The 23,771-nt window shown below is 42.6% G+C and overlaps 1 protein-coding gene across 5 annotated transcripts in view; it reads left to right on the top strand.

Annotated features, from left to right (window-relative positions):
• Positions 1-23,771, top strand: part of amph (amphiphysin) — a 208,070-nt gene that overhangs the window by 71,482 nt on the left and 112,817 nt on the right. For all 5 annotated transcript variants that reach the window (XM_059645826.1, XM_059645824.1, XM_059645825.1 and 2 more), the window contains 2 exons: positions 7,737-7,817; positions 23,544-23,598. Coding sequence is in view for 3 of the 5 variants with exons in the window: in XM_059645824.1 (XP_059501807.1) it covers positions 7,737-7,817; positions 23,544-23,598 (136 nt within the window). In the remaining 2 variants the exon portion in view is untranslated. The remainder of the gene's footprint in view (positions 1-7,736; positions 7,818-23,543; positions 23,599-23,771) is intronic.

The following is a 23,771-nucleotide window of genomic DNA, read 5'->3' on the forward strand; positions in this document are numbered from 1 at the left end:
AAAAACACTATCAATAAACAAAAACTGAAATTGCTGGTGAAACTCACCAAGTCTTACAGTGATTCAATAGGAGAAAATAGTTTATTTTTCACAAAAATGTACTTTATGAGTAAAAAAGGATATCTTTGTATACATACACAGTTACTAAAACAGTTCATATCTGTGCAGTTTTTGTGTACAGAATAGAAAACAAACACTGAGGTTTGATTTCTCGACAGTTGCAACTAATCTGAAGGCATATATCAATATCGTGATGTGCTAGGAACTGTTTATATGTATCTGATGCATCAGAAGGGTCAACTAACTGATTGGACCCTCTTTGTACTTCAGCAGGAAGGCATTTTTTGGTGGTCTTTCCCCACTGTGCCTTGACAGCAACTGCCCCAAGCTTTAGTGCGTCCCTCTGCACATAGTCTTGGGCCTTGTGCAGGGTGACTTTTCATCAGAACTGACAGGAGCTGAGAAAAGTGGTATTTATGCTGAAGACAAGCTTGGGAAAAGAGAGAGGAAAAGAAGTGAGCAGGTAGGTGGAGACAGAATCCAGACAGATATGAAAGGGGAAGGCAGGTGAGGGGATTATTGATGTAAGCCAGGACAAAAGTGAAGCCGAATATGTGATGAGAGCTGGGAGTAGCAGAGAATGGGCAGGATCTGCTGAAAACAATGCATGTAATCTGATATAACAACGTGTAGAGCTGGATGAACACAGCAGGCCAAGCAGCATCAGAGGAGCAGGAAAGCTGACATTTCGGGCCTAGACCCTTCTTCCCTGAAACGTCAGCTTTCCTCCTCCTCTGTTGCTGCTTTGCCTGCTGCGTTCATCCAGCTCTACACCTTGTTATCTCAGATTCTCCAGCATCTGCAGTTCCTACTGTCTCATGTAATGAGATAACTCGCCTGAGAGGGGATGATAGCTGTACTAAAAGCAACCCGTGTCATTGACAGGCCTGCATGTGAGGGTGGGTAAAAACCATGATGGATGGAGTCAGGCTCTAAAGTTACTGAACTTGATGTTGAATATCAAAGGCTGCAGGATCCTCAACTGAAAAACGAGGTGCTGTTCTTCCAGCTTGCACTGTGCTTTGCTGGAACACTGCAGCAAGCTTGCAACAGAGATGTTGACCATGGAACACGATGGTGTGTTGAAGTGGTAGGCAACTGGGAGCTCAGGGTCCTTTTTGCCGACAGAAGACAGGTGTTCTGCAAGGCGGCCACAGTCTGCCTTTTGTCTCTCTGTTGTGGAGAAGACCACACTGTAAGCAGTGAATACAGTTGACTCGATTGAGTGAAGTGTGGGTAGATTGTTGCTTCACCTGGAAGGTGTGTCTGGTACCTTGGATGGTGAAGAGGGAGGAAGTAAACACCTTCTGCGATTGCATGGGAAGGTGCTATGGGGCTGTGGGGCTGTGGGGAGGTCTTGAGAATGGGGAAGGTGTGTGCTAGGGCATCAAGGAGGGAACAGTTCCTGCGGAATGCTGACAAAGGAGGGGAGGAAAATGTTAATCCGGTCATAGAATCCCACTGAAAGCGATGGAAATAACAGCTTACAATCTTTTTGATGTGGATGTGATGTGGTGAGGACCAGGGAGACCCTATTATTGCTGTGGGACAGAAGAGAGGGGGGGAGGGCAGAAGTGTTGGAGGTGGGTTGGACACGGCTAATAGCCCTGTCATCCACAATAGTGAGGAATCCTCAGTTACAGATAAAGTTAAGTATTTCTGAGGCCCCCATCTGTGGAACGACAAACCAGCTCGGTGAGCCAACCAACCTCAAAACTTGCCAAGTTCCATATGAGGAGAGGGAATCAGAACCAAAGATGTCATTGATGTACTGGAGAAAGAGCTGTGAGGAAGGGCCCATTTACGACTGGAACAAGGAATGTTTCATGCACCCCACAAAGAGACAGGCATAACTAGTGCCCATGCAGGTGTCAATGACCACCTCTTTGATCTGAGAAAGTGAGAGGGCTTAAAGAGGAAGTTGTTCAAAGTCAGGACAAGCTCAGCCAGGCAGAGGAGGTATCGGATGGGAACGGCTCAGGCCTTTTTCCCAGGAAGAAGTGGAGGGCCCTGAGACCATCCCGGTGAGGGATGGATGTGTAAAAGGACTGCACATCCATGGAAGAGAGGAGATGGCTGGAGACTGCAAACTGGAAATTTTTAAACCGAAGTAATTTCAAGATTTGCAGATATAAGTAGGGAGAAACTGGACAACGCGAGAATAAATCAGGTCAAGGTGTAATAAAAATGTATTCACCCCTTGGCAGTGTTTGTCATTTCTTCTTTATGGATCCGTGGCAATGGAAGTGGTTTCTGTAATGAATATGTCATGTTCTGCTGTTATTTCGCTGCATAATAGATGCAGGCTTTTTGCCATCTATTGACTTCCTTGCCATGCGTTCTTTCATTTGTAACCACTTCAAAATAAGTCCCAGATTTGGGGAAGTACAAAAGAAAAACTATGGGATGTCTGTGCCTAAATCAAGAACGCAAATTATCTTTAAAGGAGCAGACATAAGCATAAGTGAACCTCCTGCTCCGAGCGTTGGTCAGGTTGTAACTGTCTTGTTTCGATCACAATACCTGGAGCCTGGTCTTTTCACAATATCTATGGATTTATGCCAGAAGTGGAAATCCCCAGAATTCAAGCAGTCACTACAGATTTTCAGCAAATGGAATATTAGTGAAACCCAAAAGTCACTGAAGTCCATGACACTGTTATAACCAGAGACTTAAATTGACAGGTGCAAGCAGAAAGCTTGTTTGCTCCCAGGGATCAATGATTCACCCTGACCAAGCCTGGGAAGGAGGCTCTCTGGGAGTGTAATGTTCCTCAGGGATATGAAAATCCACGTGTAGGACTGAGGGCTGGGCACTTGCCTCATCAGCCTGGACCAGGAGAAGGCCTTTAACAGGATAGCAACACCTATATGTGGGATGTGCTCTCCGAAATGGGATGTCAGGAGGGAATCCATAACTGGATCTGACTGCTCTACACCAACATCATTAGTGAATCTCAATCAATGGGTGGGAATCAGAAAGCTTCCTAATCGGATCTGGAGTCAGGCAAGGCTGCCCTCTGCTGCTTTGTTTGTGTGGTAGCTCAAACCTTTTGCCAAGTCCTTCAGGAAGGATGTGAGCCTGAGGGGGGAGGTGACTATTTCGGGCAGCAGGGGCCTGCAGGTCGATGCCTCCCTTTACATGGATGATGTCACCATTTTCTGGAAGTAAGACCAAGGCCATGTTTTTCAGGAACTGGGCCAACTGATCCTTTATCCCCTTCACTGTCAGGACAGGCTACCTGAAGGTGCTGGGAAAATGATTCGGAGGAGCTGGGGCATGTGCAAAAACTTGGGAGGAGCATATCGCTTAGGTGAGGTAAAAACTGAGAAAGTGGAGTGCTGGTCATCAGGTGTGAGGTGCTGTCATTGTTGCTGCATATGGCATTAGTCTGCTCAGTCCCTCATCTGAGCAATCGCAGCCACCTGAGCCAGCTTCCACTTCATCTGGAGGTCAAAGATGAGCCATGTCCACAGGGACCACATGTGCAAAGCTCTGGATAAAAGTGGGGAGAGGATGTACCCAACACTGCCTTTGTCCTCGTGGCCACCTTTGTGTTCCGCTGCATCAAGCTGTGTGTATTACGCAAACACCAACTGTCACGATGGACTGACGTCCCACCTGTCCCCCATGTCACAGTGTCCCTGGTCTGGCTTCAGCATCGTGGAATGCTCCAAGTAATTTGACCATTCTGTACCATCTGTCCTTCATGGAGAAATTTGCAAGTCCATGAAGCAGCAATCAGTACGTAGCGAGATCCTGCAGGAAAAGGAAAAAGTGGACCTTGTTGTGTTGTTCCCCGAGCAAACTGTCAAAGTCAACTTTCCAAGTGCCAGGACATAGCTTGGTTGGTGGTGAGAAGGGCGCGACCCATCAGATACTTCATGTAAACCCAGACTCTCTGCACCACTGCTCACCGCTCTCAGAGTGGCTGCGCTAGGGAAGAGACTGTCACAAATCACCTTCTGGAATCTGCCTTTGCAAAGGAAGTATGAAGCGAAATAAAATGGCTTTTGTGGAGTTTCATCCCAAACAGCTCCATGATGTAGTACTCTGTGCTGTACGGGCGACTTACTGGGGCACAAATATCAACTACACTGTAGGATCCTTGACACGCTTTGGCCTAATAGAATTACTACAGCGTTGAGACCGGCCATTCAGCCCATCAAGTCCATGCCAACTGTCTAAAGAGCATCCCACCCAGACCCTCCCCCTTACCCTATTCCTGTATCCCCGTATTTCCCATGGCTAATTCACCCAGCCTGCACATCCCTGGACACTGTGGACAATTTAGCATGCCCAATCCAGCTAATTTGCACATCTTTGGACTGTGGGTGGAAACTGGAGCACCCGGAGGAAACCCATGCGGACACGGGGAGAATGTGCAAGCTCCACAGAGACAGTTATCTGAGGGTGGACTCAAACTTAGGTCCCTGGTGCTATGAAGCAGCAGTGCCAACCACTGAGCCACCTAGCCACCCCGTAGTCTGCTGAAACAGGTTTGTCTTCCAGTGTAAAGAGTTGACATTGACCAAGTGTTGCAGACTGGATGATTCCAAGGTCCAGGACTACATGCTGAGAGACACACTAAAGTTTGGGGCAGTTGCTGCCAAGGTGCAGCAGAGAAAGACTGAAGACTTCCTGTTAAGATATAATGAAGGTCCGTTAAGGTTTGAGACCCTGTCATTGCTTTAAAAAGAATATAAGCAGTGTTCCTACATGAGTAGAAAATGCCTTTATTTTGCCGGGAAGTTCTGAGAAATGTCAAATTCCAATGCGATGCTTTCTTTCCTTCTAAGTTTGTACAGAAACTGATTTTGGAATTTTTGTCAGTACTTAAAGATTTTTCTTATGAATAAAGTGTTTTAGTACAATAATAATTTTAAAAAAACAGGAATTTTGTTTTCTTTTCAGGTAGAAATCACGCAGCAGGAGGTTTATTTCAAATCACAAGCTGCTCCTTTGACAGGTGAACCAGTAGCTTAAACCTGTTGGACTATAATCTGGTGTCATGTGGTTTCTGACTTTGTCCACCCCAGTACAACACCAGCACCTCCATGTCATCTCTTCAGGTAGTATAGCTCAGTTTATCATCATGGGGCAAGGCAATCCAAAAGGGAAAAAACACTAAATAAAAACAGTAATCTTGGAATGAATGCACTGGTCATACTGGACCTACTTTTTGATATATACAAGAAAGGCCAGGAAGTATGAGCAATGGCAAGGTTTACCTCTCAGAAACGTAGCCCTCACAAATATATTGGCTGATGCAGGGATTAAACCCACCCATAGAAAGCCATCATGAAAATGAAAGGGAAGTCCATCTTTTCCTTTTTGTTTTCATATTTCTTTATTCCTGCCTTAAATTAAAGCTGCTAGCATCCTGTTCTCATTTGTAATCCGTTTTGAAGAGGTGTACAGATGAAGTGATGTGTGGCTTGAAACACTTCATGCTCAAAATTGATGACATCAATGGCTTGAACAACAGATAACAAAGTGTGGAGCTGGACGAACGCAGCAGGCCAAGCAGCACCTTAGGAGCACAAAGGCTGACGTTTCGGGCCTAGACCATCTCTTGAACAACAGATGTTGCCTTTTATAGTTATTTGTACTATTGTATACAACAGCTCTAAGAGGGGATTCTGCAGATAAGTGTTTCTGTACATGTTAAGTATCTTCCACATCAAAAATGGCACCCAACAGAAAGACATCTTTGTTCCCTTTTAGTCCGTATGCAACAAGCAGTGAATTATAAACTCCTGATCAAAAGATGCAACCTTATGATCTCTTGTGGATCAGGAATTGCCAGATATGTTGTATTCACTGTGCTCAATTTTGAGAATTTACAGATCCATTCAGTTAAGTACTTTTTAAAAGCGTAGTCACGGTTGCATGGTAAAACAATATGTTTTAATGTTAATGGTTAAGGGAGAACTCCCATGCTTTTCTTCAACTCACATCAAAGGATCATTCACATCTACAGGAGATGGCAGGGCATGGATTAAGATGGAATGTGCAATACTGAAACAGCTTGCTAATACAAGGTTTGTCACATAGATTATATGACAAACTCTCGAATGCGGCACTTGACCCTGCTAACTTCTGTCTCAGCGAAGAAAGTTATGTCAAGGAGCCACAGCTGACAACTGGACTCCTACGGTTGTTAAAGGTACAACGTAAATGAAAACCTTTCTTCTCTATTTAGTCAATTAAATAAGTTTGGATTGGTTTAGCCACAATCTGGCGTCATCTTGAAACACCAAATATAATTCAAGATTTTACTGCATTTGAGCTCATCTATGGTGTTCATTACAGAGTGTTAATAGTTAAAATATACAGTGTGCCTGTTATATCACTGCATAGATTTCACACTAGACAGGTTTTCTACCTTTTAAGAAGTTACATGGTGTGATATCTGACATTCTAGCATAAAGGTACTCCAGTCGCCTTCAGTTTCTGGATAGTGCAGTCAACGTAATGTCTTCTGTCAATCAGCTATGGTATATAAATTACAGGAACATCACTAAATACAGAAGCCAGGCTACATGAATAAGTCTGTGATACTGTAGCCGTGCAAATAGTTAGTGATGTAAGTAAACCCCAGTATGTCTCACTCAACAGAACCTGGCTGCTCGTAGTGTATATTAACCAGGCTAACATCTAGAGAATGACAAACAGCAACACATGGGACTAAAAGCTAGTCATGACAGTTTGTCAGTGGCAGCAAGTAAATGCTAAAAGTCAAAAATGTGCCAGTAGCATGGCATTTGTGAAACAGTTTTCCATGAATGTGTCCAAGTTCAAAGCGGGTTATATGTACAACCAAGATTGAAGTCCAATAACAAAGTTTTCTGCATTTACAATTTTAAGTACCTTCCTTTTGTGAAAATGAAGCTTCTCCAATCTCTTTAGTGGCATAAACCTGCAGATCTTCCTTTTGCCACTAAGTCCCCAAGTAGACTCCTGTCTGGACCACTTGGACTCCTGAGATAGCACAGTATGGCTGTTCTTCATCAGCAATCAGGGCGTTCAGGCAGAGTTGAAGCAAATAAATGCCCTTCTTGTTGCCCAGGTCCTCCTTCACGCAGAAATTGGTGAGTTCCACCATTTTGTTTTAAGAAACAGGCGTGAAAACTCCAAAAAAGGTGGGAGTAACATCACTGGGATTTCACTTTTGGTGCTAATGGTGTACAAAGGCTCCAGCCTGACACTTTCAAAGAAAACCATCTGTGAAAAAAATTTAAGGAAGATGAAGCCAAAGAGGAAAAGAGAGAGACGCAAAAGCAGTAATGGAATAAACAAACTCTGCCCTGCACAGGAAAGCATTGCACTATAGGACAGATTCTTATACTGGCATTGTAAAGAGCAAAATGATGTAAAACAAATATGTACCATGGTGTTTGGATTCTATTGGCTTCTGTCAGAATGTCCATTATTCAAAGAGAGCATAAGTCTTTACTTAATGGACCGGCAGATGACTGACAAAGAGAGATTTTTAGTCTCTTACGAAATCGAAGAATATTGGGAATGGGAAGGAAGATGAAATCGAAACTCAAGATGAGGCACGATTGTATTAAGTAAGAGAGCAAGTTCAACAGACCACGCTATTTACTCTTGCTCCTAAGTCTTGCATTCTTATATGTAATCATGATTATTTTCTTTATTTCAATTACCAGGTACTTCAAAAGCTTGGTAAAGCAGATGAAACGAGAGATGAACAGTTTGAAGGATTTGTACAAAACTTCAAGAAGCAGGAGGTAAGAAGCAAATGGTTGACTTTCATAAAGCACACTCTTAAATCCTCAGGACTCCCCAGCGTATACTTGAAACAATTAATTATTTTTGAGAGTAGTAAATTTTGTTTAGTTTTATTCATCCATTTGATGGGCAGGATCGCCGTTTTTTGTGCATCATTAATTGCTGTTGAACTGAGTGTCTTCTCAGGCCCGTTCAGAGGGCAGCTACTTATCAACCACATTTTGTGGATCTGGTGTCTCAAGCCAGGTAAAAACAGATTTCATTCTATAAAGGACCTCCTCCAATTAACTAGATTGTGCCTTTCGCTTTTTGTAGCCAATCTACAACTTGATGACATTATGATCACTATTCCTCACATGCCCAGTGTAAAACTTGATGTACTTATCATATATTTTCCTCGAAGCAAATCCAACGGGGCCCCCTTCCTCATAATATTGGACAATCATCAATCAATAAAATTTCTCTGAACGCTCTGAATAAATTTTTGCCCCTCTGAATCTTTTCCTTTATTATTATTTACTACTGTCACTATACTGTAATTCTTACACCCCTCTTTAATTTCCCCAAAAATTGCTTCTTTGTATCTTTGCCAATAGTTGATATCTTGTGGGATGCATCCAATCATGGAATGATGTCTCAATTCTTTCTTAACTCAAGCTGAAGAGATTCTGTCCTTGACCTCTTTCACACACTCTTGCTTTCCTTAATCAATGCTGCCAACCTTTTAATTGCTATCTTATTTACAATCTTTGCTGAGCACCTTGTAACAGGGAATGTTGACCCCAGCTCTGTCCTTTCCAGGTTTCCATCAGCACTATAACATCGTATTCGTGTATGGCTTGTTGCATTCTCTCTTAGTTTGACCCCAAATAATGTCTCAGTGTTTCTTACTGTGTTTTCTGTCTGTCCAAGTACTGTGCAGACCTTGTCTCTCCTTTCTACAGGTACATCATGATTCTCATTACCCTGTCAAATCAGTTTAAATTTTCACCAAAAGCACTTCAAAGCTGCGTGGACTATTGTTAATCAACAAATGAAGACATCAGGTGAAGAAATGGAAATCCTTTGAATTCGCCAGTACTTGTAGTCCAGGCCTCATATTTATGGGAGCAAACATAGTATCATAGTGTGATAATCACAGATCATCATCTATCACGCCATACTATCGTATCAGTAATGATGTCTAATACAACCTTTGGCTGTTCAGCCTGTCCTCTCAGAATATTCTCCAGCTGTTCATTTATATTCTGGACCCGGCAGGAGGGAGACAACATACCTTCCTCAGATTACAACTGCAGCTATACAAACACTTCTCTATTCCCTTCAGTGTGGAATCCCCCATCGATGTTGCTATCCCCGTCTTCCTCCTGTGCCCATCCCCTCCCCAACTGTACAGCTGGCCAGTCCTTGAATCATGAAATTTTTATGGTGCAGAATGAGGCTATTCAGCCCATCCTGCTCTGCACTGACTCTCCAAATTATGTCTTAGTGCCATTCTCGTGCCATTTATGTACACTGTGCATATTGTTTTCTATTCAAATAGTCATCTAATGCCTGAAGGAGCCTGTCTCCATCACACATCCAGGCAGCAGATTGCAAACCTATCTACTTGCTGTGAAGGAAAGCATTTTCTTCACATTGCATTTGCTTTTTAAAAGATACTTTAAATCTGTACCTAGTGTGGAGCTGGAGGAACACAGCAGGCCTCATATTTATTGGAGCTAACATAATATCACAGTGTGATAATCACAGATCATCAGCTATCACACCATCCTATCACACCAGCAATAATCCCGACCTAACACATAAGCTTTCCTGCCTCTCTAATGCTGCCTGGCCTGCTGTGTTCCTCCAGTTCCATGCTGTGTTATCTCTGACTCCAGCATCGGCAGTTGTTACTATCTCCTTAAATCTGTGCCTTCTTATTCTGGATCCTTTTATGACTGGTAATAATTTATCCCTATTTATTCGTTCCAGACTTCTCAGAATTTTGAAAATTTCCATCAAACTTCCTCTTCGCCTTGTTTTTGACAAGAAAATCTGTCGCAACTTTTCCAAGCTATTGTCATCAATGGAGTTTCTCATCCCTGGAACCATCCTCATAAACCACTGCATTTACAGCTTTCATGAATGTGGTACTTGGTATTATACACAGTGCTTCAGCTGAGATCCAACTAGCATCCTGTATAAATAGCATAATATCCTTGCACTTACACTCGAAGCCTTTGTTAATGAATCATTTGATATATTTGATTTATTAACTGCTGTTCATCTGTCCTGTCCTCTTTAATGACTTATGCACATATACATCCAAGGCTCTCTGCTCTTGCGTACTCTTTTGGTTAATACCTTTTGTTTTATATTGTCTTTCTGTGTTCCTTCTATCAAAATCTATCACCCCTCACTTCCCCACAATGAAAGCAATAGTAATCAAAATTAAAGCTCAAGGTATCGGATACAATGCATTGATGTGGATAGAGAACTGGTTGGCAGACAGGAAACAGAGAGTTGGAATAACTAGGTCCTTTTCTGTGCTGTAGGCAGTGACGAGTGCAGTACTGCAGGGTTTAATGTTGGGACCCCAGCTGTTCACAATATACATTCACAATTTCGACAAAGGAATTGAATACAATACCTCCAAATATGCAGAGGACACGAAGCTGGGTGGCAGTGTGTGCTGTGAGGAGGATGCTAAGAAGCTACAAAGTGATTTGGACAAACTGGCTGAGTCAGCAAATACTTTGCACATGCAATATAATATGGATAAATGTGAGGTTATCCACTTTGGTTGCGAGAACAGCAAGGCTGAATGGTGGCAGTTTAGGAAACGGTGAGGTGCAATGAGACCTGGGTGTCCTGGTGGAGCAGTTACTGAAAGTTGGCATCCAGGGGCAGCAGGCAGTGAGGAAAGCTAATGGCATACTGCCTGTCATGGCAAGAGGGTTTGAGCATCAGATTAGGGATGTCTTGCTGCAATTATACAGGGCCTTGGTGAAGTCACACCTCGAGTACTATGTGCAGTTTTGGTCTCCTAGTCTGTGGAAGGACATTCTTGCTATTGAGGGAGTCCAGCAAATGTTCTCCAGACTGATTCCTGGGATGGCAGGACTGACATGTGAAGAAAGACTGGATCAACTGGTCTTATACTGACTTGAGTTTAGAAGAATGAGGGGGATCTCGTGGAAACATATAAAATCCTCGTGGGACTGGACAGGGTAGATTTAGGAAGAATGTTCCTGATGTTGGGGAAGTCCAGAAGGAGCCACAGTCTAAGAACAAGGCATAGGCCATACAGGACGAGGATGAGGAAGATTTTTTTCTCTTAGAGAATTGTGAACCGGTGGAAATCTCTGTGAGAAAGCTGTTGCAGCCAGTTTGTTAGATATATTTAAGAAAGAGCTGAATGTGGCCCTTACAGCTAAAGGGATCAAGGCACATGGAGAAAAAGTGGGCCTGCGATACTGAAATTGCGTGATAAGTCACGATCATGTTGAGCCTGGTTCAGGCCTACTCCTGCACCTATTTTCTGTGTTTCTATGCAATTCACCTGCAGCCTGTCCTTTCAGCCCAGCTTGTCAATCTCCTTTTGAAGTTCTACACTTCAGCACTCCCACTCATTACCATACATTCACTTCAATTAGTCCTCTCTGCACCCGTGCCGCCCCATGCAGTAACACATCTTGATAACTTATACAGAGTGTTTACGTCTCACACTCAAATTACAGTCTAAGATTTTTTTCTGATGAAGGGCCTAGGCCCCGAAACATCAGCTTTTGTGCTCCTAAGATACTGCTTGGCCTGCTGTGTTCATCCAGCTCCACACTTCGTTATGTCAGATTCTCCAGCATCTGCAGTTCCCATTATCTCAAATTACAGTCTAATTCAGCTTCCTCATCCAATAATTAACACTCAAGCAGCAACCATCAGCCGATTGACAGTTAACTGTCACTGCCAAACTGTTAACTCAGCAGTTTTAACAAGTTTGCAGCTCCTTTTTAAAACTCTGAACAAAATTGTTAAATTCAATTTCAGCGAGAGAAATAGATATCCAAAAATTTCCACTTTTACCAAATTCCCAACTTTGCGATTTGAATAATGCCTTCAGTGCTCCAATCACTGCACACCCACTCCCGCCCCATTTGTATGGCACAAAGATTACCTGATAATTTAAAAGCTGAAGCCCGATTATTGATCTGATCTTACTGCATGTGTGTGAAAGGACTGTTCTTTTTTGCGTAGAATTGTGAATAGACCTGAATACTGCAATCATCAACAAACGTTTGGTATGATGATGGAAAGTAATTGAAAGCGACTGAAGATGTCTGAGCTTAGGATAATGTCTTGAAGAGCTCCTATAGTGCTGGCATTTCTCCAGACATTAAAGAATATTTACCCTGATTACCATTCATTTCAACTTTCCTTGGTCTTCTAGATTTTTGGGGAGGTGATGACCTGGTGGTATTGTTGGTAGACTGTTAATCCAGAAACTCCGCACATAGATAAACTGCAGAGCCGGGCTGAGAGGTGGCAAATGGAGTTTAATGCAGACAAGTGTGAGGTGATGCGCTTTGGTAGGAGTAACCAGAAGGCAAAGTACAGGGCTAATGGTAAGATTCTTAGCAGTGTAGATGAGCAGAGAGATCTTGGTGTCCATGTACACAGATCCTTGAAAGTTGCCACCCAGGTTGACAGGGCTGTTAAGAAGGCATACAGTGTTTTAGCTTTTATTAATAGAGGGATCAAGTTCCGGAACCAAGAGGTAATGCTGCAGCTGTACAAAACTCTGGTGCGGCCACACTTGAAGTATTGCGTACAGTTCTGGTCACCGCATTATAAGAAGGATGTGGAAGCTTTGGAAAGGGTGCAGAGCAGATTTACTAGGATGTTGCCTGGTATGGAGGGAAGGTCTTATGAGGAAAGGCTGAGGGACTTGAGGCTGTTTTCATTAGAGAGAAGAAGATTGAGAGGTGACTTAATTGAAACATATAAAATAATCAGAGGGTTAGATAGGGTGGATAGGGAGAGCCTTTTTCCTAGGATGAGCACGAGGGCGCATAGCTTTAAATTGAGGGGTGAAAGATATAGGACAGATGTCAGAGGTAGTTTCTTTACTCAGAGAGTAGTAAGGGAGTGGAACGCTTTGCCTGCAACGGTAGTAGATTCGCCAATTTTAGGTACATTTAAGTCGTCATTGGACAAGCATATGGACGTACATGGAATAATGTAGGTTAGATGGGCTTGAGATCGGTATGACGGGTCGGCACAACATCGAGGGCCGAAGGGCCTGTACTGTGCTGTAATGTTCTATGTTCATGTTCTTGGCCCCCGGGTTCGAATCCCACCTTGGAAGATGGTGGAATTTGAATTCAATGAAAGATATCTGGAATATATATACATATATGCACGTATATACATATTATATATATGTGTGTGCGTGTGTGTGTGTGTGTGTGTGTGTGTGTGTACAGATACATACTCAATGTGGGGCCTCACCAAGGTCCGATATAAAAAAGATATCTGAATTATTTAATTAATTAATTCCTGATGGCCATGAAAACATTGTTATTGGAAACACCCATCTGCCTCACTTGTGTTCTTCAGGGAAGGCAATCTGCCATCCTTACCTGGCCTACAGGTGACTCTATGAACCACAGAAATGTGGTTGATTCTCAAATGCCCTGTGAAATGGCCCTAACAAGCCTCTCAGATGTGTAAACTGCTACAAAATCTCAACAAAGAAATGAAACCAATGGACCACCTGACATTGACCAAGGCACCAGAAGAGATGACAGCAAAAATAGCCCTGTTGACCCTGTGAAGTTTGCCTTTCTAACACCTGGGGCGCTAGTGCCAAAATTTGGGGAGGTGTCTGACGGACAAGCAATAGACCAACATAGTCATACTCACAGAATCACACCATACAGACAATGTCCCAAACACTCAGGATACATCCTGTCCCATTGGCAGGAGAAACCCAGCAGAGTTGGCTGCACAGTGGTATACAGTGAGAAGGAAGTTGTCCTGGGAATCCTCCATATTGATACCGGACCCCATGAAGTCTCATGGCTTCAGGTTTAACACGAACAAGGGAACGTCTCAGTGATTACCAAGTCTGGTCTTCCCTTGACAGCAATTGACAGGAATAAATTTGTCCTGTTTATTGTGGATAGGATATACATAGGCAGTTTTCTACAGTGTTGTCAGGCTTCACCTGACAAAGGGGCAGTGCTGGGAAAGCTTGTGATTTCAAATAAACCTGTTGGACTATAACCTGGTGTCACGTGACCTCTAACCTTGTCCACCCCAGTCCAACACCGGCACCTCCACATGATGGCTGGAGTATGTATGCCTGAGGATATTTGCAACTACTTCACTCACCTTGACTTTTGCAATATTGTGCCATTGAAACACAGGATTCTGTGTTTTTTACAGTGTTGTAACTGGGTGTCAGTTACTCCCAGGCGCAGGTCTTCAGTACCACAGCCAGGATATTGTCAAGGTTCATAGGCTTTTAGAGTGAATCATTTTGACTGAAAGTTGGCATTTATGCTGTTGGGGACGACAGATGTGATGTTATCTGCACTCATGAAGACAGCCTCAACCGTGATTTTGGGCTCATGTCACGCTGCATGTAACCCCACCATGCTGTTTCTTTATCTGTAAAATCCTCCTTACTGTCCTGTTTTGACACCATCACCTTGATAAGTTATTATGATCTCTTTACCTTAATTTGTTTGTACCATTTTAGGATTCCTTATTACTTTGGTTAGGCTCTGGACATGTGACTCTTATACCTATCATGTTATTCCATCCGAGATAATGGGAACTGCAGATCTAAGATAACAAAGTGTGGAGCTGGATGAACACAGCAGGCCAAGCAGCATCTCAGGAGCTCTCTGATGCAGGGTCTAGGCCCGAAACGTCAGCTTTTGTGCTCCTGAGATGCTGCTTGGCCTGCTGTGTTCATCCAGCTCCATACCATGTTATTCCATCCATTTGGTTTGTCTCCAGCACCACCTTAACTTTTTGTAATTATCTCTCTGCCTCAATTAATGAGATTATAAGATGATCCCCTTCACTTACTGTTCAGCTGTTGGCACTTTACTCACACTGTCTGACACTTCTGATCACCCGCAGAGACTTATTATTCAACTCTCCACTCATGCCATTTGTATGATGTTTTGATCTCTCTCCCTATAAATTCTGTACCTGTACGCTTTTCTTCGCTTCACCTGACAAAGGGGCAGTGCTGGGAAAGCTTGTGATTTCAAATAAACCTGTTGGACTATAACCTGGTGTCATGTGACCTCTAACCTTGTCCACCCCAGTCCAATACCGGCACCTCCACATGATGGCTGGAGTATGTATGCCTGAGGATATTTGCAACTACTTCACTCATCTTGACTTTTGCAATATTGTGCCATTGAAACACAGGATTCTTAAGAGACTTGACAGGCTAAATGCTGAGAGGATATTTTCCCTCATGGGAGAGTCTAAAACCAGAAGGCATAGTTTCAGAGTATAGGCGCAGCAATTTATGATTGAGATAAGCAGGAATTTCTTCTTTCACAGGTTTGTGAGTTTTTGGAACTTCTCGCCAAAGAGAGCTTTGGGGGCTGTTGGGGGACACAGTCCTTGTATATATTTAAAGCTGATATAGATGTATTCTTGATCAGTAGGGGAATCAAGGCTTATAGCGAAAGGGCAGATGAGGAAATTTGAGGAATAAAGACAGAAATTGCAGGAAAAGCTCATCAGATCTAGCAGCATCTGTGGAGAGAAATCAGGGTTAATGTTTCAAGTCGAGTGACCCTTCCTCAGAACTCTGATTTCTCTCCACAGATGTGTTTTATCCAGCAATTTCTGTCTTTGTTTCTGATTTGCAGCATCCACCGTTCTTTCAGTTTTTATTTTGTATTTGAGGAATGTCAGATCAGCCACGATCTTATATAAAGGTGGAGCAGGCTTGAAGGGCTGAATGGCCTACTTCTGTTCCTATTTCTTATAGTCTTATGGTTCCACCATCACTGATGATGGGGATAATGGTGTAGCCTCATTTTCCAGAGAGTTGATTAATTGTCAAAACAATGCATGATGAGACAGGTCAGGATTTGGTTTTGAAATTTCCTAGCTCTGTCTATAGTATGCTATTTGGCACGTATGTATTCCTGTGCTGCAATTTGACCCAGTTGGTCCAATGTGACTGGGACAGTTGCAAACCTTCCCTCTGTCACAGACAGAAATTGGGTGTTCCTTATTAATGCCTGTAATCAGAGGTGTTTGTCTGGAAGAATTATGTGTTTTATTAACCTCAGAGCAATTGTCCCAATTAATTAATTCCAGCAACAAGCCTTTAGTGATCATTAAATAAATCAGAAGCTATTTAATGTCGCAAATTTAAAAAGTGACATCTCGAACACGTACAGTGAATCACACACAAAAATTAGATATAGATAAAGATAAAATAACACAATCATAACCTGCGATAACAAGGTGTAGAGCTGGATGAACACAGCAGGCCAAGCAGCATCAGAGGAGCAGGAAAGCTGATGTTTCAGGTCTGGACCCTTCATCAGAAATGGTTTCTGAAGAAGGGTCCAGATCGAAACATCAGCTTTCCTGCTCCTCTGATGCTGCTTGGCCTGCCGTGTTCATCCAGCTGTACACCTTGTTATCTGAGATTCTCCAGCATCAGCAGTTCCTACTATCTCTCACAATCATAAACTATCATTTTATACATCCTCTTTCATGGCAGGCCTACAGTTCCATTGATGAGATGGTAAACTAGAAAGAGTGCAGAAAGGATTTACTAGGATGGTACCTGGACTGGAAGGTTTAACACATAAGGAGAGGCTGGAGACAACACAGTGTGGAGCTGGAGGAACACAGCAGGCCAGGCAGCATCAGTGAAGCAGGAAAATTGACGTTTTAGGTCATGATCCTTCAGCAGCGTTGTCTCCGACTCCAGCATCTGTAGTTCTTGCTATCTCTGAGGAGAGGCTGGATAGGCTGGGACTTTTTCCCCTGGAATGTGGAAGACAGTAAGGTGACCTTCTAGAGGTCTGTAAAATCATGTCAGACCCGATGAAGGTGCAGTGCTCTGAAATCTTGTGGTTTTTAATAAACCTTTTGGACTATAACTTGGTGTCATGTGACTTCTGACTTTGTGTACCCCTGTCCAAAACCAGCACCTCCACATCATACAAAATTATGAGAGGCATAGATAAGGTAACAGCCAACTGCATTTCCCCATGGTAGGGAAGTCTAAAACTAGAGGGCATTGGTTTAAGGTGAGAGGGGAGAGATACACAATGGACTGGGAGCAATATTTTGACACAGAGGGTGATGAATGTCTGTAATCAATACCAGAAGTAATGGTGGAGGGGTGTACAATTTTGTCATTTAAGAAACATATGGACAGGTATATGGATGGATTAGGTAATAGGGATATGGACTAAACACAAGCAAATTACAAGTTATGAGTGGTGTACCACAAGGATCTGTTCTGGGTCCTCTTCTATTTGGAATTTCTGTAAATGATTTGGATGTAGGAGTGGAAGTGTGGATTAATAAGTTTGCGGACGATACGAAGGTGGGTCGCATTGTGGACAGTGCGGAGGGCTCTTCTAGGTTACAAAGGGACATTGATAGGATGCAGAGCTGGGCTGAGAAGTGGCAGATGGAGTTTAACTCTGAGGTTAAAGTGTGAGGTGACTCATTTTGGAAGGACAAACTTGAAAGCAGAACACAGGGTTAACGGAAAGATTCTTGGCAGTGTGGAGGAGCAGAGGAATCTTGGGATTCATGTCCACAGTTCCCTGAAAGCTGCCACCAAGGTGAATAGAGTTGTTAAGAAGGCATATGGTGTGATGGTATGGTGGAAAAGATGCTGGAGTCAATTATAAAAGATGAAATTACGACTCATTTGTATAGCAGTAACAGAATAGGTCAGAGTCAGCATGGATTTATGAAGGGGAAATCGTGCTTGACTAATCTTCTGGAATTTTTTGAGGATGTATCTATGAAGATGGATAAGGGAGAACCAGTGGATGTGGTGTACCTGGACTTTCAGAAAGCCTTTGATAAAGTCCCGCATAGGAAATTGGTGAACAAAATTAGGGCACATGGTATTGGGGGCAAAATACTGAGTTGGATTGAAAATTGGCTGGCTGACAGGAAGCAAAGAGTAGTGATAAACGGGTCCCTTTCGGAATGGCAGGCGGTGACCAGTGGGGTATCACAAGATTCGGTGCTGGGGCCGCAGATGTTTGCAATATACATTGATGATATAGACGAAGGTATTAAAAGTAATATTACCGAATTTGCTGATGACTCAAAGTTGGGTGGCAGTGTGAACTATGAGGAGGATGTTATGAGAATACAGGGTGACTTGGACAGGCTAGGTGAGTGGACGGATGCATGGCAGATGCAGTTTAATGTGGATAAATGTGTGGTTATACACTTTGGTGGCAAGAACAGGGAGGTAGATTACTATCTCAATGGAGTCAAGTTAGTTAAAGGGGAAGTACAACGAGATCTAGGTGTTCTTGTACATCAGTCAATGAAAGCAAGCATGCAGGTACAGCAGGCAGTGAAGAAAGCTAATGGCATGCTGGCCTTCATAACAAGAGGAATTGAGTACAGGAGCAAAGAGGTCCTTCTGCAGCTGTACAGGGGCCTGGTGAGACCGCACCTGGAGTATTGTGTGCAGTTTTCGTCTCCCAATTTGAGGAAGGACATTCTTGCTATTGAGGGAGTGCAGCGTAGGTTCACGAGGTCAATTCCCAGAATGGCGGGACTATCATATGTTGAAAGATTGGAGCGACTGGGCTTGTATACACTTGAGTTTCGAAGGATGAGAGGGGATCTGATTGAGGCGTATAAGATTATTAAGGGATTGGACACTCTGGAGGCAGGAAGCATGTTTCCACTGAAGGGTGAGTCCAGAACCAGAGGGCACAGTTTAAAAATAAGGGGTAGGCCATTTAGAATAGAGTTGAGGAAAAACTTCTTCACACAGAGAGTGGTGGATATATGGAATGCTCTGCCCCAGAAGGCAGTGGAGGTCAAGTCTCTGGATACTTTCAAGAAAGAGATAGATAGAGCTCTTAAAGATAGTGGAATCAAGGGTTATAGGGATAAGGCAAGAACAGGATACTGATTGTGGATGATCAGCCATGATCATAATGAATGGTGGTGCTGGCTCGAAGGGCTGAATGGCCTACTCCAGCACCTATTGTCTATTGTCTATTGAGATAGCTTTCATTAATAGAGGGAGTGAGTGCAAGAGCTGTGAAGTTATGCTCCAGCTCTCCAAAAGCCTGGTTCAGCCACATCTGGAGTATTGTGTCCAGTTCTGCTCACGTCATTACACGAAAGATATAGAAACATTGGAAAAGGCGCAGAGGAGATTTACCAGGATGTTGCCTGGAATGGAGGGAAGGTCTTACGAGGAATGGTTGAGAGAGCTAGGGCTTTTCTCTTTAGAATGACGAAGGATGAGAGGTGACTTGATAGAGGTGTACAAAATGATCAGAGGTATAGATAGAGTGGACAGCCAGAGACATCTTCCTAGGGTGGAGGTAGCCATGTGAGGGGGCAGAGTTTTAAAGTAGTGGAGATAGATATAAGAGAGATGTCATTGCCGGAGATGGTAGTGGAATCGGCCTCATTAGGGGCATTTAAGCAACTATTAGATAGGCAAATGGATGATAGTATAAGGTAGGGGTGGAGGTTAGATAGACCTTAGGATTAGGGTAAAAGTTCGGCACAACATCATGGGCCGAAGGGCCTGTACTGTGCTGTATTATTCTATGTTCTTGTGTTCTAAATGGGACTAGATTAATTGTGAAAACTGGATGGCATGGACAAGTTGAGCTGAAGGGCTTCTTTCCACACTAAAATCCTCTCTGACTCCATGATGCTTTAATTGATGTGAAGCTCTTGTAAAGCTGCAGATTCTTATTAAGCTGCAAGATTTCTTGTCATCCAGGAGTATTTTTCTCAGGCAAAATCAGAATCAGAACTGGTTGGAAAGATCCAAAGTCTGGTTGTTTATTACGTTTAGATACTTACAGCTTGTTGCAATTTCAAAGTTATTTGGGTTGGTTACACATTGTAGATTTCACACTTTGAAAATTTGAGACTGTTAGTGTCTTTACATTTAGAAGACCCACTCAATTGCTATTACTTTTTGAATTAGTTTCATGCTGAAGCATTGAATCAACAAAAAAAATGAGTTTAAAGTTCAGAATATATTGGGAATGTAGAACACTTCTATTGCATGTAAATAGATTTTAATCAGGCAGGTCAAACAGAATTTTGGACACGGCAGAATTTTCCCCTTTTTGGTCTGGTATGAATAATGTCACAAAAGGCAGCAAAATACAAAGAGAATGAAAAAAATCAGATTCTCCACATTGAGAGAGATTTTCCGAATTGTCCCCTCAAAGTGTAAACGGAGACTTCAGAATCTTACCATTGAGTGCATTTGCATCTCATTAAAATCCCACTCCACCTCATTTAGAGGCCACTTCTAACTCCCCTCTCCTCTACTGGGGAACGCTGCAGCACGAATTCCCGACATGGAATTCAGAGCAGCTGCAGTTCACCGAGCTCTTGTTCCAGGCTTGATGCAAAAGTCTGTTCAGAACAGTGTCTCTGAATGCACCAAGATCACTCTCCTCCTCGACCCTTCATCCAAGCAGCATCAGCAAACCACCAGCCTCATCACAGCATCCTGTCCACTCTCGGGCCATCTCACACACCATTTCAGTGCTTCACCAATTTTCATTACAGCTCAGGGACACCCAAGACTTGCGTGTTAGACCAGATTGCTTTGTGTACAGGGACAGGCATGTATCTACACAGGGGTGGCTTCTCCTTACACAGACACATGCATCTTATGGATCTTAGCTTGCTTACAAAGTGCACGCTCCCTTTAGTGCTTATTTGGAGGCTGCCAGGCTCGTAATACTTTAAACAGGAAGTGTGGAGAAACTCGGCAGGTCTGGCAACATCTATGGAGAGAAAAACAAACTTAATATTTCAAGTCCAGTAACCCTTTATCAGACCTGTTGGATTTCGACAGCTCTTTCTGTTTTAATGTTAGATCTCCTGCATCCACGGTTCATTATTTTGTCTTTGTACTTGACATTGCTTTCTTAATGCACAGTTTCTGATTTCAGCACTGATTTACTGGCTTTGTGTTGCGAGTAACTCCAGACCCACAAACCACTCTGTTCAATGGCAAGGATAAACAACAAACACCAAGTTTCCCAGTGACACATGAAAGAATAACGACCGAAAAGGCTGTTCTTGCCCGAATAAGATTAGTTTCTTTATCTCCAGCATTGTTTGGCTGAGATACTTGTAAATGTTTCATTAGCACCAGGCAAGGACAGTAGCCAAGTTTCTACTGTCTCCGCGTTATGTGGGCTTGGGATCATCATCAATATCAAATGATAACAATCAACGCTAAGTGGTCAGGTAAGGCAACACCTCTATCAATCTGGCCCATAATCACAGATAGTCCTGAACTAACTGCTGGTCCTAAGCACTGAGAACTTCTCTCTTAATGACACACTGTCGGAAATCTTCAACGTTAACAAATGGAGCTGTCTGCAATATTAATGGAAGCTGGTTAATCCTTTTTTTTAATGAAAAGGACAACAATAAGGCATGCTCATTTCTCCCATAGACATCAGAAATGGATTAGAAAATGTTGGCAAGCTCAGAAAGACATGAAAATTTGGACTCAGAATGAAAGCAAATCAGTGCCTGCTCCAATCTAGCTTAATAGCCCTACAGTAACTAGATGGTCCTTCATAACAATAGTGTACCAGGAGTTTCAGACTCTATAGATAGGTCATTATAGCCATCTGCTCATTGTGTAGAGAGAGGTTTATTCTTCCGGAATTGCCTGCTGCAATGAGGTAACAAGAGATTTGTCCTTCAAATATAAACTGCTGTTCTTTGAGAATGGTAATGCATTTGAGATAACATTTGTTTATCTGACAGTATCTTGACTGGTCATGTGCTCATTGATCAATCATCTGCTTCTCTTTTTAGACTAAAAGCAGAGTAAACAAATTCTGTGAAAACTCTTTGACATTGGATCAGTTTGATAGGGCTCTTGGGAATGACTGACAGCGCATTCTCAAATCATCTTTCAGTGAGGATGTTTAACACAGTAAAAATGCCTCTGTTCCATAAATAACCAGCCAGGATGTGAGGCCAAAAATAACATCAAACATCTGATGGCAATAAACCCAAAGAAATGTTTTTCTGATTACTTCATCCTTCAAAAAATCTTGCATGCTGGGAGTGTATGTTGGAAGAGTGAACTCACGCATCATGTGATTTTTGCAAATATTAGCATAAAATGTCATATAGAAGGTACTATGATGCCCAATTGAACCCAAAATATAAGAGAGTGAAGAATTTCCATCCACCATGATCACTTCTTGTTTTCCCAGGGTAGAGATTTATGGTATCTTCACTGCTGTGTTTGGTAGGTCCTTGGCATTCATTCGAGTAGAGCGGCCACCACCCCACAGCCAGACCAATTAGGCCTGTAGCAGGAAAGTCCACAGATGGCCTTCCTGCCCCAAGTGCACAATTATTGCTCACTTACGGACCTCATTTTGACAGTATTAAGACACTAGGAGGTGGAGTTTCACAAAGTAGAGACCAACAAGGAAACTCTGGCCTGCTTCATTGTAAGCTTGTGTCAGAGGAAACTTCATTCAATGCCAATAACACCCAGAATCAGGAAGTGGGAAGCACAATGAGATTCGCATCCTCTCATTTGTTGTCTGCCCTCTTCCAACACTTCCCTTCGTCCTGTGATATCATCCATTTGATTCCTCCTCCCACCATTGTTCATCTGTACCTGGATTGGGTATTTAAATAACTTCACAATTTAACAGTTTTGCAAACCATCCCTGCCCTTCAAGTGCATTTATCTCTAATCTAAAAGCTTGTAACTCCCACAATATGAGTTATAACTCTAGCTACAGTGAAAATGGGATCTGTTTTAACTCAGCACTGAGTTGAAATAGCCCTGCTGACTTCAGGTTTCTTCAAATGCGAAACTCATCAAGGTCCCTTTTCCCTTCCAGTGAAAATGGGGTGGAACTTCTAAAAATGATTCCATTCTGGAAGGTCTGTGGAGTCTTCATAACCTCCAGAAAATCCTAGTCTTGATGTTTGACCAGGCTGGAGCAGAAGTTGAGCAGTAGGGATGAAGTGAGGAAGAATAGGATGTAAAGACTGTTCACTTCAACAACATGTACAATAGCTGAACCTCCCTGGGACAGCTGGATTTGTAAGACTGGCTCAGAAATGCATTAATTTTGAGTGACTAATTACAAATTGTGATGAATAGCATGAACTATTTTAGGCTGCAGTGCTTGCTGAGAACGTCTTTGCATTTTAATTTCAGTTTAGAAATTCCAATATTTTGTATGCGATTATGTCTGAAACAAATTTCTGGCATTGTAATTTTAATTAATTTCTCAAGAGGTTAAGTTATTACAGTGTTCATTTTGCAAGAGATCAGTGGTTGATAACTTTTCAAGGCTGGAGGATGTGAGGCAACGTATTTGGATAATTATTCAGTCACTTCTTGCTTCAATAATGAACTGTGTAACTTATCATATTGAATTACCATGCTTTCTATGTATTGTTCAATGTTTGGAGATATTTTCACTCTTCTTTTTCAGGCAGAAGGCAGTCGATTACAAAGGGAGCTACGAGGCTATCTCACTGCAGTGAAAGGTTGTAACACAATTTTGAAAATCTGTTTTAAGATTCATGTGCTTGACATGCATAATTATTCAGCCAATCCTAACATTTCTAAGCTGCTAAAATCTTCACAATCCTATTGAGTCCACCACTTTTGTGTATAAATTTTATGATTTTATCAGGCTCTTGCAAGTTCAGTAGGAAAT

Source organism: Stegostoma tigrinum, chromosome 5 (assembly GCF_030684315.1).
Source record: "Stegostoma tigrinum isolate sSteTig4 chromosome 5, sSteTig4.hap1, whole genome shotgun sequence".
Classification (NCBI taxonomy): Eukaryota; Metazoa; Chordata; class Chondrichthyes; order Orectolobiformes; family Stegostomatidae; genus Stegostoma; species Stegostoma tigrinum.